This window comes from Podarcis vaucheri, assembly GCF_965113315.1.
Source record: "Podarcis vaucheri genome assembly, chromosome: 13".
Taxonomy (NCBI): domain Eukaryota; kingdom Metazoa; phylum Chordata; class Lepidosauria; order Squamata; family Lacertidae; genus Podarcis; species Podarcis vaucheri.
In genome coordinates, this window is record NC_138751.1 from 32540231 (window position 1) to 32558673 (window position 18443).

General features: G+C 47.5%; 1 protein-coding gene and 1 long non-coding RNA gene across 6 annotated transcripts in view; one reads left to right on the forward strand and one right to left on the reverse strand.

The window, feature by feature from the left end:
- The window catches only part of KCNH4 (potassium voltage-gated channel subfamily H member 4), a 51084-nt gene that overhangs the window by 25108 nt on the left and 7533 nt on the right, over positions 1 to 18443 (forward strand). For both annotated transcript variants that reach the window (XM_082197184.1, XM_082197185.1), the window contains exons 5-11: positions 68 to 311; positions 3426 to 3583; positions 7009 to 7210; positions 7894 to 8088; positions 11084 to 11283; positions 11826 to 12075; positions 13217 to 13431. In XM_082197184.1, the coding sequence (XP_082053310.1) occupies positions 68 to 311; positions 3426 to 3583; positions 7009 to 7210; positions 7894 to 8088; positions 11084 to 11283; positions 11826 to 12075; positions 13217 to 13431 (1464 nt within the window). The remainder of the gene's footprint in view (positions 1 to 67; positions 312 to 3425; positions 3584 to 7008; positions 7211 to 7893; positions 8089 to 11083; positions 11284 to 11825; positions 12076 to 13216; positions 13432 to 18443) is intronic.
- Positions 304 to 17890, reverse strand: LOC309517857. 4 transcript variants are annotated; one of them, XR_014213283.1, is made up of 4 exons: positions 17209 to 17890; positions 8457 to 10440; positions 6488 to 6594; positions 304 to 401 (listed from the first exon to the last, which is right to left on the reverse strand). It is a non-coding gene; the product is annotated as an uncharacterized lncRNA (long non-coding RNA). The 4 variants fall into 4 exon arrangements; XR_014213284.1 differs by lacking the exon at positions 304 to 401 and adding an exon at positions 2053 to 2331; XR_014213285.1 differs by lacking the exon at positions 304 to 401 and having other exon boundaries at positions 3617 to 6594; positions 8457 to 9000; positions 10309 to 10440.

The following is an 18443-nucleotide window of genomic DNA, read 5'->3' on the forward strand; positions in this document are numbered from 1 at the left end:
TCGCGTGGCACCAAGGTCTAAGGTCCGGGGTGCTCAAAAGAGGTTTCTTGTTTCCTGCGCCCTCCAGAACGTCTTTGAGAACAAGCCCTCCGTTCCAGAGTACAAAGTGGCCTCGGTGCAGAAATCGCGCTTCATCCTCCTCCACTACAGCATCTTCAAGGCCCTGTGGGACTGGCTCATCCTCCTGGCCACTTTCTATGTGGCCGTGACTGTTCCGTACAACGTCTGCTTCACCGACACGGAGGATAGCTTGGCGGCTGCCCGCAGCACCATCGTCAGCGACATCGTTGTCGAGATGCTCTTCATCGTTGGTGAGGACTGCAAAGCTGTGCTTTACCCGGGTGCCATTGGGTTGGGGCCGCTGCTGGTGGGCAATAGGGGCGATTTAGCTCAGGTGAAACCTGCACAGGGATGTGAAGTGGGTGTCAAACAATGCTGCAGTAGAGGTGCCCTTCATTGCAGTCTCTCTTAGCCACACTGCCTTTCTAAGGCAGTGCATAAACACCATACATTTAAACCCACCCACCCCCCGGAATCCTGGGAACTGTAGTTTGCTACAGCTGCTGGGCACTGTAGCTCTGTGAGAGGTGAACTACAGTTCCCAGGATTCTCTGGGGGGTTTTCAAATGTAAGATGTGTGCGTAATCTAGGGCTATACAACAAACGCAAACTTTTCACCATTGATGGTATTGAGGCTGCAGTGCCAAGCCAGTTTTTTTTTTACTCCTTCTGTACCTGCTTTAACATCCAGCCTGATTAAGAGTTCTGTTGAACGCAAAAGCTTGCTTGCTGTTTTCTAACATTTTGGTTGGTCTAAGAAAGGGACTCTGGGAATTTGCTAGATGACAGTTTTTGGTTTATTATGATTACGATTATTATCCATAGGTTATATATATAGTATTTCTGTCTGAGCCATATGTGATTCTTCCCCTCTCCATTTTACCCACACGGCAACACTGTGAGGTAGGGTAGGCCTAGAGACAGTGTCTAGCCCAAGGTCACTTAGTGAACCTCATGGCTGAGTCAGGATTTGAACTCTGGTCTCCCAGGTTTTATCCCAGTACGCTAACCACTGCACCACACTTCCACTTGTTCTGTGCCTAGAAAAAATGGGTCTGAGCAGTTTTCCACTTGACCTGCACTTTCTAGGCATGTGTCCAAGTGGTTTTTCCCTTGCCTCACTCCCCCCCCCCCCAGGGAAAACTACTCTTTAAGTGCTAAATTCCAAATTGCTCTAATTGAGCATCAAAAAGCAGTTCCCTTGGGGAAAGCATCAGAACAAGTGTGGATAAGTCCCGGGCCTCAACTCTTTGCCATGCATGCTAGCACAACGTACCTCTTCCTCCATTTAGCTGATTTGGAGGGTTTCACTCTGAGAAAAGCTTATTAATTTGGCATGCAGAAAATGCCCAGATTATGACGTCACTGACGCTGCTGTGAAATGAAGTGCTGGTGCTTTGTCCCTGCTCCCCTAAACTACCACCGGTGTCAAAGTTCATGTAACAAATATGATGCAAAATAAAGAAAATGCTTAATTTTTAACGACCCTCAATTGTTATTAAATTATGGCAAGTTTCCTCTTCTGTTTACAACAATTACAGGGCAATTACAGTCATGTCTGTTCAGAAGTGATTCCCCCCTGAATTAAATGGGGCTCACTCCATTTATAGCCAGGATTGGGAACATGTGGCCTTCCAGATATCGCTGGACTACAATTCCTATTATTACTCTTACAACTATTACTACTACTAGTAGTAGTACTATTATTTCTATACCACCCTTCATCCGAAGATGACAAGGCAATTTACAATATAAACACAAAAATACATACCAGCAGCAGCAGCAGCAACAACAACAGCTGAATCAGCTGAACAAATCCTCTTGCCTACTAATATCCTTTTGGCAACTTCCAAGCTGTCAAAGAACAGCCCTGACCATTGGTTATTCTGGATGGGGATTCTGAGAACATCCAAAAGGAGTTCCTTTCCCTGGGGTGTGGGGATGCAGTAGACTTGCCTCCGAGGTGTTAGATGAGATGCCACATATCTACATGGGTTTAGTGAGGGGGTAGGTCAGGAACAGTAGCCTCCTGTTTTCATTGGCTCCATATTGGCAACATAACACAGTAGAATACATTCAGCTGTACTGGATACTGGTGGGCAGGCAAGGAGAAAATTGGGACCGTGCGACTCTTAGATTTCTACTAATCACACCTGGTACATGCCTGGCTTCCCCCAGTGAATTCTGGGAATCATAGTTTGTGGTGCTACTGCAAATACTGTGTTAGAGAATCTCAGGCACCTTCACAAATCTGCAAGTTTCCAAAGTGACCTGATGGGGAGAGATAGAGGATGACTCAAAATGGATTTCGACGTGCAGCAGAATTGAAATTTCGGTGTGTCCTTGGGTATTATTAATTGTGATTAATAGATGGTGGGGAAGTGCTAGCCTTCCAGAGGTTTGCTGAACTACAACTCCCACCATCCCTTGGCCATTGACCATGGTGGCTGAGGCTGATGGGAGTTGTAGTTCATCAGAATCTAGAGGGTTCCCCACACCTGTACTAGATGCTAGGGAGAAGAACTATCTCCAGCTTGCTGCCCTGCTTGTGAACTTCCTTTGGAGGCAGAGCCTGAGGTTGTTTGGCCCTTTCGCTTGATGCAGGACAGGTGTGGGGAACCTTTTGCCTGCCAGATGTTCCTGAACTACGACTCCCACCAGCCACTGGCCAGGGATGATGAGAGTTGTAGTTCAGGAACACAGCGGCGTAGCGTGAGTTGTCAGCACCCGGGGCAACGCAAGTAATTTGCGCCCCCTAACCCGGGGCAAGGCACGTAATTTGCGCCCCCCCTAACCCCTAACCTGCGAGTTGCCGCTGGCGCTGCTGCCCAAACGACGCCGCTTGCCCGGAGGAGGAGGGGGGCAGAGAGGCGAGGAAAATGCAACGGCCCAGCAGCTGCAGCAGCAGCGGCGGAGGCGGGGCTGTGAGGAGGGGCTGCCTGGCACGTCCTCCGCGGCGAGCGCTGAGAGCCGCTGCCTGCCGGGCGCCTTCAGCCGGGCGCCGCGAGACATGCGGCTCTGCTACAGCCTGCGCCCGAGGCTCTTCGGCGACTCCGGAGGCAGCGAGCGCGCCCCCCAGATGTTGCGCCCGGTGTGGCCTGCCCCCTTGCACCCCCACGCTACGCCACTGCAGGAACATCTGGCAGGCAAAAGGTTCCCTACACCTGAACTGGGAAGAGATCTAGGTATGCCTTTGTGTTGTTGTTGTTAAGGTGTGACGTTGTGCTTTCACGTTTGATTTGACATAAGGCTTCCACGTGTCTCTCTTCATGTGGAAGACGTGGCCTTGTCACTGCCTGGGTTGGGGGACGTGACCAGGAGCACACATATGGTTTGTGAACTTACTGCCCCTTTTTTTCTGATAGACATTATTCTGAACTTCCGCACCACGTACGTCAGCCAGTCGGGCCAGGTGGTCTATGATACCCGTTCCATCTGCCTCCACTATGTGGCGACTTGGTTCTTTGTGGACTTGATTGCAGCCTTGCCCTTTGACCTCCTCTATGCCTTCAACGTCCCTGTGGTGAGTCTGCCTTTCAATCTGCCCCTCTGAACGCTGAGAAGGGCCTCGGGCCTTTTCGGCTGGAATTGCTGAGCAGCCTCTTTCTAAAAAGAGAGGCCTGCCTGGAGGTGCCACCCTATGAACTGCTTGATCTCAAGCAGGTCCCTTCTGCTCTTGCAAGGAGGAATGTGCTCATTACAAGAAGTGATTTGCACATGATGAAGCGCCACAGAAATGATAAGCAGCTTCGAGAAATGCCCCACACATCATCACCCCTAATGGGTGCAAGGTGACTTGGCCACCGAGTAGTGACAGAAGATAACTTTGCACATCCTCAGCGGCACAGTTATTATAATAACAATGGTAAAAACATATTTTTTATAGCACTTTATTATCTCAACAGATCTCACAGTGATTTTATAGGGTAGGTCAGTATTATTTTTATAAGTATTACCTGCAAAAAAAAAAAAATAGTGGCAATATAGAGTGCTCCTTTTCAGGGCTCCAACCCTTCTGAAAGATATGCCATTCCTTTTCCCCTCACCACTGACTTTCTACACACACACACACGTGTCAGTAGCTGATTTCAGAGTGACTCCAAATTTGGTTTTTAAATCAACTACCGGTAAATCAGGGGTGTGGAAGAGCCCGTAGCACTCCACATGTTGTTGCACTTCAATTCCCATCATTCCTGACCACTGGCCTTGCAGGCTGGGGATGATGGGAGCTGGAGTCCAGTACCACCTTGAGCGCTACAGGCTCTCCATCTCTGAACTAAATGAAGCCTGTTCTCTCTGCCCTGCTGCAAGGTTCCTCCTGTAGCTAATCCCACACCCTGCCTCTGCTGCTTTGTGCTATTGGATGCACCTTTATTTCTTAGCTTCGGTTTCCCGGGGGGCTCATTAAACAGCTTGACGAAGTGTCTCATGCTAACATGAGACCTTCGACTAATGAGGAAGCTTATGCAGTTGCTAGCCAGCCATTGCTTTCTCCTGGCAGCGTGCTGAGCAAATGGAGGTCACTAGGTTTGAACTCCTTGCTTCCTAATTTAATCTTATCAGATTCCACCTGCTTTTCAAAGTAACAGTGACTTCACCTCAGTCCTGCAATAGTGGGAGTTTGAACCAAGACCTCCAGAGACCCGGCAAAGGGCAACTCCTCCATTCTCAGAACTGTTATAATCAGCTTCTGAAATAAGAACTAACTGCAGAACCCAAGGCTGTGTGCACACGATACCTTTAAAGCACATTTGAATCACATTCTTTCCCTCAAAGAATTCTGGGCACCTTAGTCTACCCTCACAGAGTTACAATTCCCAGAAACCCTTAACAAACTACAGTGCCCAGAATTCTTTGAGGGATCGAATATGCTTTGAATGTGCTTTAAAGTCATAGTATGTGTACACAGCCTTAGCCTGCTTTGAAGTCACAAAATCTAAATTCTGGAAGTGCAATGGGGGCTGGCTGTGGCTACTCAGTTGTGACGGGGATCCACTTTGCATGTGAACAAAGGAACTTTGTCTTGGTACAACCATTCTTCATGTGATTTAAGCTCTGGAAAATTTGCACAATTTGGGGGTTAGATGAGGTGAAGGGCATCTTTCTCAGGCCCCTCCTGTAAGCCCCAGTTACCTTAATCTTTGTTCTCAAGCTCCAATCACAGCCATAGCTCAATGGCAGAATAAGATTTCAGATTTAATGCCCACTACCAGCACCTCTTAATTTAAAGGACTAAGAAGAATAAGACTAGGGAAAGACGCTTGTCGTGGGTGTTGGGAAAGAGTCCATCTGCGGACTATGATTTATTTGTTTATTCCATTTATAGCCCCCAAGGAAAAAAACCTTTCTTCCCCACCCATTTATCCGCATATCAGCCCTATGATGTAAGCCAGGCTGAGTTGTAGCAATTGGCCCATGATCACGCATTCAGCTCCAGGTCTAAATGCATGGTATGTTAATGCTGTGATGAGCAATCACATTGCAGGCTTTCTAAAATAAAATATCAGGTACAGGGAGTGGGATAGTCAATGTCACTGCAGTACAAGAGCAAGTTGAATCCTTTCTTCCCCACCTAGCCATAATAATCAGGGGGGTGGGGGAGTACTGCAGAAATCAGTATTGGCACCGATGGGAGTCCTGCCCTCCTAATACTAATTTCCATTGGAGTAGTGTGATGCTTGCCAAGATCATAGCTGGGGAGGAAATGCTTAAACCTCCCTCCCCTGTGTGCTGTGCTGTTGATGACTACCCCCACCTCCAGCCACTTGCCTTGCCTGTATATCTATCTATCTATCTAGCTAGCTAGCTAGCTATCTATTTTAAAAAAAAGAAAACTCTAACCATGTTGTTACTATGAAGTACAATTAAGCCCAGAGAGGGGATCTGCACCTAGGTCTCTGCAGTTCTAGTCTAACACTGTTACCCACACTTGCCCACACAAGAATTGCCGAATGCAGGAATAATCTGATAAACAGTGGAAAATTGGGTTCCACTCAGGGTCACAGATGATTTGTTTTGGTGTTTTTAGGTGGGTGGATCAATCGTCACTTTCTGCTACTCCCCTTTCCACACCCACTGCTTCCTCAATGCTCTCGGGTCCGTCCCCCCCCCCCAGCCATGCTCGTAATTATTTGTGGTGCACTCCTAAACGGAGTGTGGCTTTTTATATTCCTTTCGATCCCTCAGATTTGCAACACACACACACACACACACACACACAGCCCCAGAAAACTGCATGTTAAAAATTGCATGTTGAAATTTTGCAGTTGCCCGAGTGTGTGCATTTGCACACTTCTTGGATGGGATTTAAAAACAAAAAGGAAAAGACAAGGTTCCTGTGAAGCTGAGTGCATGCCCTGTCACAGTACTTAGTTGGCCTAATAGGATAAACAAATTAGAAGGCAAAGACAAACACAAAAGGGAGCACCTGGTATAATCAGCAGGAAAGATCAAACTTGCTCCTTGTATACAAATCCAGGTTCCTTCCAGTTGTGGACTACTCCAGTAGATAAGTTACCACTCTTGCTTAATAGTCTAGCAGACAAAAAGCAAGGTTTTATTTAGTCAGTAGCTAAGTTTATATCCCACCCTTGCTCCCAAAGGAGCCCTGTGTGGCAAACATAGCAGTGGCCAAACAATACAATTAAAAACAAAATATATTTTAAACAATTAAATACATCTAAAAGCATGTAAAACCATCTCAAACTAATAATTTCAAGGATGTCATGGACAGTATCTTTCAGTCATCAAATGCCTGGGTAAACAGGGATGCTTTTAAATTCCTCCTGAAAGTTAATAGTGAGGGAAGGAGACACACCTCACCAGGGAGAGCATTCTGTAAACAGGGAGCCACCACTGAGAAGGTCCCGTCACAAGTCAATGCCAACCGGGGAGCATGTAATGTCCATGACCCACTCTGATTTATTTTTCTCCCTTCTCCTTCCCCAGACCTATCTGGTGCACCTGCTGAAGACAGTGCGCCTCCTGCGCCTGCTCCGTCTCCTCCAAAAGTTGGACCGCTATTCTCAGTACAGTGCTATGGTCCTGACTTTGCTCATGTCCATGTTCGCCCTCCTGGCCCATTGGATGGCCTGCATCTGGTATGTCATCGGCCGGCAGGAGAGCAACGATCCAGTGACCTGGGACATTGGTGAGCTTAAGGAACGACTGGGCAGCCCTCCTTGTGTAAACCCTGAGTGTGTGGCTCGGGATGGCGCTACATGCGTCTCCTTGTGGGAACCCATAGCAAGGCTGCTGTGCATCCTGGGAAAGGAGTGGGCACTGAGCCACAGGGCTTAAACAAACACACTTTCTTTTCTACTCCTTGGGCAACCTTTGAAGAGGAAGAAAATAACATGTTTACAGCATGGTTCAGTTTGACCCAGCAGAAAGCTGATGTTGGAAGGGACAGAAGGGCTAGTGTCTGTAACACCACCAACACCTCCTCTTCCCCCAACCTCTGTATCAGTTTTCTAACTTTTAAGCAAATGTTTACATTTTCAAACATGGACGCGTAAGCCAGGGGAATGGAGCCTCTGGCCCTCCATGTTTTGTTGGACTCCAACTCCCTTCATCCCTGACTACTGGCTATGCTGACTGGGTTTGATGGGAGTTGGAGTCCAACAAAACATGGAGGGCCACATATTCCACATCTGTGCTTTGGCAGACTGGTGAGGGCAATGCTGGCTTCTGGGATTCTGTGGGAGCTTTTTCTGAGAAACTCTCTGGGGTGAGCGGGAAGGCCCTGGTATCTGCATCATATGCTCCTTTCTCTGATAGCGGGATGCAGTCTGACCCACTGCAACAGGATTAACCCTTCACTGTGCCCTGCAGGCTGGCTCCACGAACTGGGCAAGCGGATCGAAGCCCCGTACATCAACAGTTCTGTGGGAGGACCCTCCCTCCGCAGCGCCTACATCGCTTCCCTCTACTTCACCCTCAGCAGCCTGACCAGCGTGGGCTTTGGCAACGTGTGTGCCAACACGGACGCCGAGAAAATCTTCTCCATCTGCACCATGCTCATTGGTGGTAAGTCCATCACAGGCAGGGCTGCATATCTCTCGTAACAACAAGTGCACCGTGGGGGGGGAGCATAGGGTTTTGGCGCTGGTGTCTAGCATCCAGATAAACCTGGTTTCCATTTTGCTAGAAAGCAAGTTTCTAGTCCTTATCGTTCGCAAATGTGGGCAGGGCGTAGCGAAGTCTTCAAAGACAAGGTTGAGATAGGGGACTGCTAGACAGGATATTTTCACATGCTAAAAGTAGGGCACGTGTTTGGTGCAGAGTGCTTTGCCCCTCCTAAAGATAAGCAGAAGTAGAATAAATTAGGCAACAACAACAAGCCCACTACCACCCACTACCATGCCCACTACCATGCAATGCAACATTTGGGCTACCTGGGTGGGGCTTTGAGTGGGGCTTTGAGTGATGCTGTTAGTTGACCAGAGTCCAGGGATCAATGTGAGGGTGTGATCTTCACCTTGTAGCCTTTGGTATGCATGTGGTGCCTTTTTGTAGTGGTTTGAGAGGGGAGCTTCGATAGTTAAGACTTGGGGCTTATCCACACTTAGCTTTCCTCTGCTCTTTCCAGGCATGGTCCATGCTTTAAAGCTCCGTTTCTGAGTACACTTTTCTCCCTCTAGAACTTTCCCTGCAAAAACCTGCTTTTTAAAGCTGGATTTGGAACAAATGGCAATCCACAGAAAACCCAAATTGCCAATTGCTCCAATTGAGCACTAAAAAGCAGGTTTTCATGGGGAAACCTCTTGGGGGTGAGGTGGGAGACCATGCTTGGACACAGAGCTTTAAAGCACAGACTTGTGCCTGGAAAGAGCGGGGCAAAAGTTAAGCATGAATAAGCCGTCAGAGACTCCTCTGCCGGCAACTCATTATATGTCTCTGGTCTGTTGCTCTCTCTCTTTCATCCTCAGTTCCTCCCATCTGTAAAATGGACATAAAAGAAACAAGTGTAATTCAGAAAATGAGAGGTGCAGTGGGCACATGCCTGTCACTCAGCTGATGTCAGCTGGTCAGCAGGTGGGCATGGTTTGGGGGGAAATGGCCTTATGGGCCAAATTAGGGTCCCAAGATTGGCCCACAGGTGGGAGGTTCTCCACCCCTGGTTTAGAGGTCACAAAGCAGACTGTGTGGCACTCTAAGTTGTCCTCTGGCAGAGCAGCTGGGATGGCTCCTGCCCCATATTTTCTGACTGAGACAGCTGCTTTGCCATGCCTAGGAACACAGGAAGGCTGCCTTGCATTGAGCCAGACCAATAATCTATTTAGCCCATTGTTGCCTAGACTGACAGAAAGCTGCTCTCCAGGATTAGAAGGCAGGGAGCATCTCCTAGCCCTACCTGGAGATGCTGAGGATTGAACCTAAGATGCTTCAGCACTGAGCTACAGCCCTTCCCCTCCTGCCTAATGATAGGGCTGGCCCTGATACCAGACCTGAAAAGGAATTAAGTCCTGGGAATATGCTACGGCCGCCCTATTCCAAGTGCTGCTTGGGTGATCATGAGAAGGAGATGGAAGTCAGAGAGGCCTCCCCAGAAGGAAGCGCTGTAGTCATAAAGTGACTTTTGTTATGGTCCCATAGACTGGATAAATGCATGTTCAGGTCACATCAAAGACAAAAATATTTTAAATAACCTAAACAGCTGCACTTTAGAACAGGAGATGAGGAGATTACTCTCCTTTGAGAGTAAAGCAGGAAGAGTGAGAAATAGAGGGGGTGGGTGGTTTATTACTTTTGTCCAATTTTAAATTTTTGTTTCTAAATTTATCATAATGCTCTCATAGGGCAGTCCAGGAAGGGGGAATTCCAGGCTCAGAAATAATTGGCCCATCTCAGCTTTATTAGCAGTGATAAAACCTCCAGGCTCAAAAGCAGTCTACTTCTGGAATACTAGCCATTCTGGATAAGCAACAGAGGAAAAACTTTTTTTTGGAAAAAAATAGTTTAATTCAGTTTAGTTTAGTTTAATTTAGTTTAGTTTATTACATTACATTTATATCCTGCCTTCTTCTCTGGAGAATTCAAAATGGCATACAGATTTCTCCCCATCTTTGTTTTATTCCCACAACAAGCTGTTAGATAGGTTAGACTGAAAGACAGTGACTTGCCCAAAGTCACCAGTGAGCATCGTGGCTGAGCTGAGATTTGAACCCTGATCTCTCAAGTTTCTGAGCACAATTCAACATGTTGTTGCTAACCTTTAAAGCCCTAAACGGCCTTGTCCTTGTATACCTGAAGTAGCATCTCTGTCCCCCGTCGTTCAGCCTGATGTCCAGCTCTGACGGTCTTCTGGCAGTTCCCTCACTTCTGGCAGTTCCCTTACAAGGAACAAGGCAGAGGGACTTCCAAATAGTGGCACCCACCCTGTGGAACGCCCTCCCATTAGATGTCAAAGAGATAAACAATTATATGACTTTCTGAAGACATCTGAAGGCAGCTCCGTATAGGGAAGTTTTTAATATTTAATGTTTTACCATATTGGCCTGAATATAAGCCACACTTTTTTTTCTAAATTCTGACTGTGAAAAGTTAAAGTGTGGCTTAATTTCATGACCTTACAAAATTTGGCTTTTATGATATTGTGCTGAAACAGACATATGGTAAAACGGAACGAGTGTGAGTGCCTGCAAAATTTTAAGGGAGCAGCTTATATTTGGGTATTGTCTTTTATTCCTCCCCCCCTCCTTGAATTTTAAAGGTGCAGCTTATATTTGGGTGTGGTTTATATTCGGGCCAATATGGTATTATGTTTTTATTTTATGCTGGAAGCCGCCCAAAGTGGCTGAGGCAACCCAGTCAGATGAGTGGGGTACGAATAATAAAATCATCATCATCAGTATTATTATTATTATTATTATTATTATTATTATTATTATTAGTCCTTGTCCAGCACCTTAACCACTACTCCACACTGACTTGTGTTCCATCTGTTGGGAACAGGATGCCAATCTAGATAGGCTAAGAGAGCTCTTCTTCTCTCATGCCCCTTTCCTCCTCTCTGCCCCAGCTTTGATGCATGCCGTGGTCTTTGGCAACGTGACAGCTATCATCCAGCGCATGTACTCGCGGCGCTCCCTCTATCACACCCGCATGAAGGATCTCAAGGACTTCATCCGCGTCCACCGCCTGCCCCAGCAACTCAAGCAGCGCATGCTGGAGTACTTTCAAACCACATGGTCTGTCAACAACGGCATTGATGCCAATGAGGTAAGGGCAGCTCGCTCTCTGTCAGTTTTAGGCTGGATTCCTATGCCCCCTTATTATAGAATAAGCACAACTGAACTGAATGAAACTGACTTCTGACCAGATGTTCATAGGACTGAACACTATTAACTCCCTTCTAAGGGTCACAATGATTTGGGAGACCGCCCCCCCCAAATCTGACTTTTTGCAGTAAGGAAAGTGATGGGGAAATATACCAGGAAAGTGTGAAATAACGAATATTTGAGATGAGGTCGTCTAACCTCCCAACAAACAAAACAGAATGGATAATTAGCCAATATTGTCTAAATTTTCTGCAAACTTTGTGAATACAAATCAGGAAGGGTGCTCAATGGAGCAGGTCATCTGGACACGGCCTTAGGGTCTGGGGCTGAAGAGCACTCCTACATAAAGGAGGATAAAATGAAACAGGTTATGAGAGGAGCCTGGGGGTCAGGCCCCGGCCCATTTGTGGTTTGTGGGGGCACAGTGGACTCCAATTGCACCAAATCCCATGCTGACGCTCCCTGCTCCTCCTTTCCCTTCAGCTCCTGCGGGACTTCCCAGATGAACTACGAGCGGACATTGCCATGCACTTGAACAAGGACATTTTGCAGCTGCCGCTCTTTGAGAGTGCCAGCCGCGGCTGCCTGCGCGCCCTTTCCCTGCACATCAAGACATCCTTCTGCGCCCCTGGGGAATATCTCCTCCGCCAGGGAGACGCCCTGCAAGCAAATTACTTTGTCTGCTCAGGCTCCCTTGAAGTCCTTAAGGACAACATTGTACTGGCCATTTTAGGTAAGACTCCGGGAGAGCCGCACAGTGCAATCTGTGTCTCTTTGGGGATGCGAGGGTGGTCTCTGTATTAGGGTGAGGCTGGGGCCACAAATAGGCTCTGTGTTGGGGCTAGGGCAAAAATCAGTTTTGTTTGCATTTTTATGAGAAACTATCTGATCTGTGCTTCTCAAACTAATACATGAAATCTGCACTTCTCCAAATTTTGTGATGCAGTTCTCTGGTCAAGCAGTTTGTAAAACAATGTGTATGTTAGGGGGAAATGTGCACAGATATGCATATATTGGTGAAACTAACTGCAAAAATTCATTATGTTAGAGGAACTTGCTTGCAAAAATGTGTACATTAGACAAAACTGCATACAAAAATACATTTATTATAAGAAATTTGCACTAAAATGCTGATTGATTTTCTTAAGGATTTCTGTTAAATCTGCAAATTGCTGAGGAAATGTGGAAAACTGAATTTAAGATATGAAAACTGAGAAACTGAGGGCAGATCCACACCAGGAAATACATTCAACAGATATTTAAAGTGCATGGCTTCCCCCAAAGAATTGTGGGAAGTGTAGTTTCACCCTCAAAGAGATACAATTCCCAGCAAACTACAGCTCCCGTGATTCTTTGGGAGAGGCCACATGCATTAAATGTGCTTTAAATGTATAGCATGGATCAGCCCCAAGATAAACCAAAATTGACAAATTAATCCATTCCTGACCATTAGCAGTGCTGGCCAGGGCTGATGGAGAGTTGGAGACAAACAACACCTGGAGGTCCACAAGTTCCCTGCTCTATGTTAATCCTGCTTTGGAATACGCCATTGGCATAAAGAGTTGGGCAGCTGAGGGCTGAAGCCCAGCAGGCAACAGCTCTTGGTTTGATGACAGGAAAATCCAGGTTCCTGCTGTCCAGTCCAGAGACATGTTACTGACACAAGGTACACCCCTTGTGAGCCTATAAAAGGCTCTGAGACCTCAAAGCACACACAGCTCACTAGCCTAGTCCCTGCCTCAACCCCGGCCCATGGGACTCCCAGTTCGAGCCCCTCCATCAGAAGATGGGGGAGAGATGAGGGAACACACAAGTGGCCTCCCTGCTTCCAACTCCGTTCAGGCGCTCCCCAAATCCTGACTCATCTTCCTTAGGTAAAGGGGACCTCATTGGGGCTGACCTGCCCAACAAAGACCAAGTAATCAAGACCAATGCAGACGTCAAGGCGCTGACCTACTGCGACCTCCAGTACATCAGCCTGCGTGGGCTCTTCGAGGTGCTGGAGCTGTACCCCGAATATTCTGCCAAGTTCATGGCCGACATCCACCAGGACCTCACCTTCAACTTGCGGGAGGGCAGCGAGATTGAGGTAGGGGTGTTTGTGTGCTGCAGGTGACCCTGATCCCCGCCTATCCTGCCCCCTTTCTACCTGTACTTCTAGCCATTTGACCACACAGGGCCAGTTCCCACCAAGACCAGACCCTTCCCCTTCCCCAGGAATCATTCACATCCCCTGCTAAAGACACCACATCCAACATCATCACTCCCAGACCATGAGAAGAATCCATGTTTCCAGTGCTTCCGACTCCATCAACACCCTTCCACCATTTGCATCTTGCCACTTTCCCTGCGCAGGCAGAGAGAGAGAGAGAGAGAGAGAGAGAGAGAGAGAGAGAGACTAGGGCCACGTTTATCATGTGGCTTGTCCTGGGTGAAAAGCTGTTTTTTTAAAAAAATAATTGCCAGCATGGGAAGGAGGCCCCATCTGGATTAAAAGCATAGCAGGAAGCAAGGGTTAAACCTGCCCTAGCCCCTGCCATCATGCAATAGGAGAGTGTGTGCTGTCAGTCTGTGAAAGAAACAGCAGTCAAGGGCAAACGATGTGAAAAGTGTGAAAAGCGTCCCATCCAGTCTGACCTATTTCCTCCACCTGTTCCCCAGATCCAGATAGCCTTCATAGGAAACTGCCTTATACTAAGCCAGACCGACAAGCCATTGAGCTCAGTGTTGTCTACACTGACTGGCAGCAACTCTGCAGGGTTTCAGACAGGGTTCTCCACCAGCCCTACCTGGAGGGGCCACGGATCAAACTTGGGAACTGTGTAAAGCATTGAGCTGTGGCTTTTCAGACAGAGACAGGCAACTGTTTCTGTGGTGTTTTAAGCATCTGTTCCCAAGATCTCTGCACACTCATGCCTTTTGCGCCGCTGTTGCCTCTTGTCAAACATATCTTGCATGTTTCTGAAGTGCTATACACAGCACAGACAATAGCATCCTCATTTCTGCAAAACGGGGGGGGGGGAGCCTCTTCTGGGTGTGTGTGTTTTCAGAGGGGAGAGTGCCAGAGGCATTTGTGGGGCTGTCTCCCTGGGAAACTCTTATTTATGGATGTTCAGGTGGAGGAGGGGTTATGGCAGGGCCTACACAGCTTGACTGCCCCTCTCTCCCATCCCCACTTGAATGCAGCCTTGCACCATACCTTGCCAGGTCCTTAACATGGCTGCAGGCCCAGGCAGGCAAAGAGTTCAGGAGCTTAACAATGACCCTAGGGGGCCACCATACGTGACTGGTGGCAGGCCAGTACTACCACGCAAGGAAGGAAGGGGAAGTGGTCTTCTTCATTCAGTCGGTAGACCGTGAGACTTTTAATTTCAGGGTCATGGGTTCAAGCCCTGAATTTGGCATCACACACTGTTCCACCTGCATTGCAGGGAGTTGAACTAGATGACCCTTGTGGTACCTTCCAACTCTACCATTCTATGATTCTATAAGGCACTGTGGTGGTGGGATATAAAAGCAGGAATTGGGGTTTGAATGGTGCAGCAGGATTTTTTAAAGCAAGGATGGTCAACCTGTGTCTCCTCAGATATTCTTGAACTCCAGCTTTAATCAGCCCCAGCCAGCAAGGTCAGTGGTCAGTGTTGATGGGGTTTTTAATCGAACAACATCTGGAGGGCCACAGATTATCTAGGCCTGTTTTAAAGTGTTACCTGCAGCAGTGTGTGTGTTTGCGAGTCCTTCTTTTGGGCAGCAAAATGCCACATGTTGGCATTGGCTGGCTTCATAAGTCTAGGTTATACAATTAGCAACCTATACAGTGATAGCAACCCCAAACAAGGCTTTTCCCAAGTGGGGCTGATGTATTCAGTGATTCCATTTAAGCACATGAATTGGTATACAGACACAGAATTCAACATTCTATGAACAACAGCCTGCTTTTTTTCAAATGGCAAATTTCAGCCTGTTGTCACTGCAAAGAGAAGCTTGAAAGTGTGTGAATAATGGTAAAATCTCAGAAACTGGGGGGGAAGAGGTGGGACTTCAGAGCCCTGAATACCTACATACTTGGCCATAATAGAAGCAGAATAAAAGCTGCAAACTCATAAAATACATGCCAATATCTGCACAACTGAAGCAGGTGGTAGAATTTTACCTGCAAGGTTTATTGCACACAGCCCAAAGCCAAATCTAACTGTCCCTCTCATTGGAGCACCTCATGTCGCTAGAACAGAGCTCAAAACTCAGTTATTTGCAGGACGCTTTTAAAGTATGGCATGCTGAGGTCTGAAAAGACTCCTTTGCAGAAGGAGAATGGTCCAGTCATTCAATAGGAATCATGCTCATTGAACACTGCAAAAGAGAACAAGAGCCCTCATGGATCAAAGCAAATGCCTAGCCAGTCCTGCATCCCATTCCCCACAGCGGCCAATCAGATGCCTCCAGGACAAGCAGGGCAAGAGCGCCATAGCTGTCTCCTGCCCTTGTTCCCTAGCAACTGGCATTTGGAGGCACGGTGCCTCTGATCCCGGAGGTAGCATAAAGCCAGCATGAGGGGTGCAATATAAATTCATTCAGTTTGTATTAATTCACTCTTCCTGAATTAATATGCACACTCCTCTGAAATTTGCACTTGCCTAAAGTTTGCGCTGCAGTCCTCCAGCCAAAGAATGCATAGCAAAATGGGCCTGTTAGTGAAAAGTGCACACACAAATGCACAATGGTGAAAAAATGTACCAAAATGTGTCCTATTATGGGGAAAGTCTTGCAAAAATGCAGTGCACACTCACCCCACCCTTGAGTGTTAAGAAGACTTTTGCCTCTTCTTAAATGCAGGGAGGTTCGACAAGTTGGATCGTTCCTTCTGCTGACTCCTTGTTATCAAGCTTGCAGAAAATAGCAGCAGTTATTTTTGCCAAGCTTTCTCCCCACAGATTTTTTGAAAACGGGTTGAGGGTTTTAAAAAACTGCCTTCGTTTTTAATGAAGGAAACAATATCTTTTCTGCTCTCAATATCTCTTATATCGATATCTCAATATAAGATTCCCCATCCCTGGCCTCTCCCAAATGTTCTTCTCCTGAGGTGCCACCAAAGCTCAAGAGTCCTATACGGAACAGTGATATCTTGGATGTGTTTGTATTGGCAGTGAGGTCAAGAAAGGAGAGTGAGGACAGTGGAGCCATGAGGCAGAATATGACCGCTACCTCAAGCAGTAGATACTGGAGGCAGTGGGAGCTTCAGTGAGGGGTTGAAGCCCAAAACTGGACACATGGATGGCCCTGAATCCCTGCCTGCCAACCTTCTGCCCTCAGTGTAGAAGTATGCTTCATCTGCCAGCCCAGTTGACCTCTATATGTGAAGGTGGGGTCCCTTGCCTCAGGCAGCAAAATGTCTTAGACAGATCCTGGGAGCTTCCCCACCACCACCAAATATTGGTCGCTAACTGAAACCCACCACCAACAGTCTACAACTTGAAAGACCTATGAGTCCTGGTGTGCATGAACTGAAGTTGCCATTTAAGTCCCGGCCACAGCTTCCCTCTCTTCTGCCTGAGGGCCAAAACAGACATCTTTTCTTTGCCTGAAAAATAGCTCTCAGTGTATGCATGTATAAACTGATTTGGACCAGGGCTGGGCAGCTGGGTGGGGGGATTTGTGGGAATTAGACTCTAGTTCCCATTTGCAGAGTATGGAAAACAGCCCTGGGTGATTAGACCCTTTAATTTGTTCTCTTTCTTTCCCTCCTATAAAAACTAGACGCTCCCTTTTAAAGTTTAAAAGAACATGCTGTATAACTTAGTGTGCTTTGCAGTTGCAGATCAAATGTACAATGCAGGTGGGTGTTTCTTAAGTAGCTAAAACATCTTACATAGATTAAACTGTTACAGACTAGCTAACATTTACAGACTCAGAAGCAGACAGCAGCACAACAAAGATGCTGCTCTGTTAAGACTGTTCAGCTAACTGCCATAACTGAACCAACTGCCATAACTGCCACAGAGCGTATGACAGTTCTACAGCTCTTGCAATTAACCCTTTACATATGCAATTTGGATGCTAACATCCCATAGAATTAAACCCCTCTTTTCCACTGTTTCCCCAATGGAAACCACTCATCACTCCAAAGTTGCTGTTAGCTAAAAGCAGTGGGGGGGGGGGAGGCAGGTGCAGTACAAGTTCCTGTCTCTCGCTCCCCCTCCTCCCCGTGGTTAATAATATCTTCAGTGAGGGAGTGGAGAGGATTTAAATAAGTAAACAGTGCCGAAGAATAGGTTGACCACCCTCCCCTCTGTACCATGGCTCTGATCCCACTTGCCCACCTGTTTACTAAGCCACAAGTCCAAGGGAGGTTTATTTTTAAGAGCTGTTAAACATGAACAACTGCTGACTGCATCGCTCAGTAACTCATTTTAGGCTGAGGCCACATCGCCTCCCCTTACTTTCCGTTTCCTCTGCTGTTAGACTTCACACCTCCCAGGAAGCTACGCTTCAACTCTTGTCATATATGGACGTTGCTGTAACTAAGAACAGAATGTAGCATCCCCCATAAGGTGTTTTTAAGCAAGAGAAAATATGCCTAGAGGCAACAGCGGCTGGTGCCCATTGCACCCATTGCAAGCAGAACCAACTCATTCCAGTTTTGCCTCCATCCCCCTTGGTTCAATGCACCAGGTCACTTCCTCCCCGCTGCATTTCTCCCCCTGTTTGTGTCCTCCTCCGTCTACAGTTTCCCCTCGGCTGAACTTACCCACCTACCCACCCTGCTGATTGTGATGGTGGTTTTTGTCCACTAGGACCAAGACCGTGACCAGCCAGTAAACGCCCGTAGGCTCTCCAACAGCCGTCGGATGGTAACATGCTTTGGGCACTACCGGCCTGGGCTACATTCGAACCAGTGACCTAGAGGTGAAAGGTCGTGTGCCCACCCCGCCTCCCGATACAATCCTGCCCTCCCTCGCCCACCGCCACACCTCATTGCTCCCATCTGTCATCACAATGCCCACCCCCATTCCCCTGAATTTTCTCCCCCTATCCCTGCCTGCCCTCTTGACACTTTGCTGTAGCACATGGAAGTTTGTCCATCCCTAGAATGGTGTGGGTGGT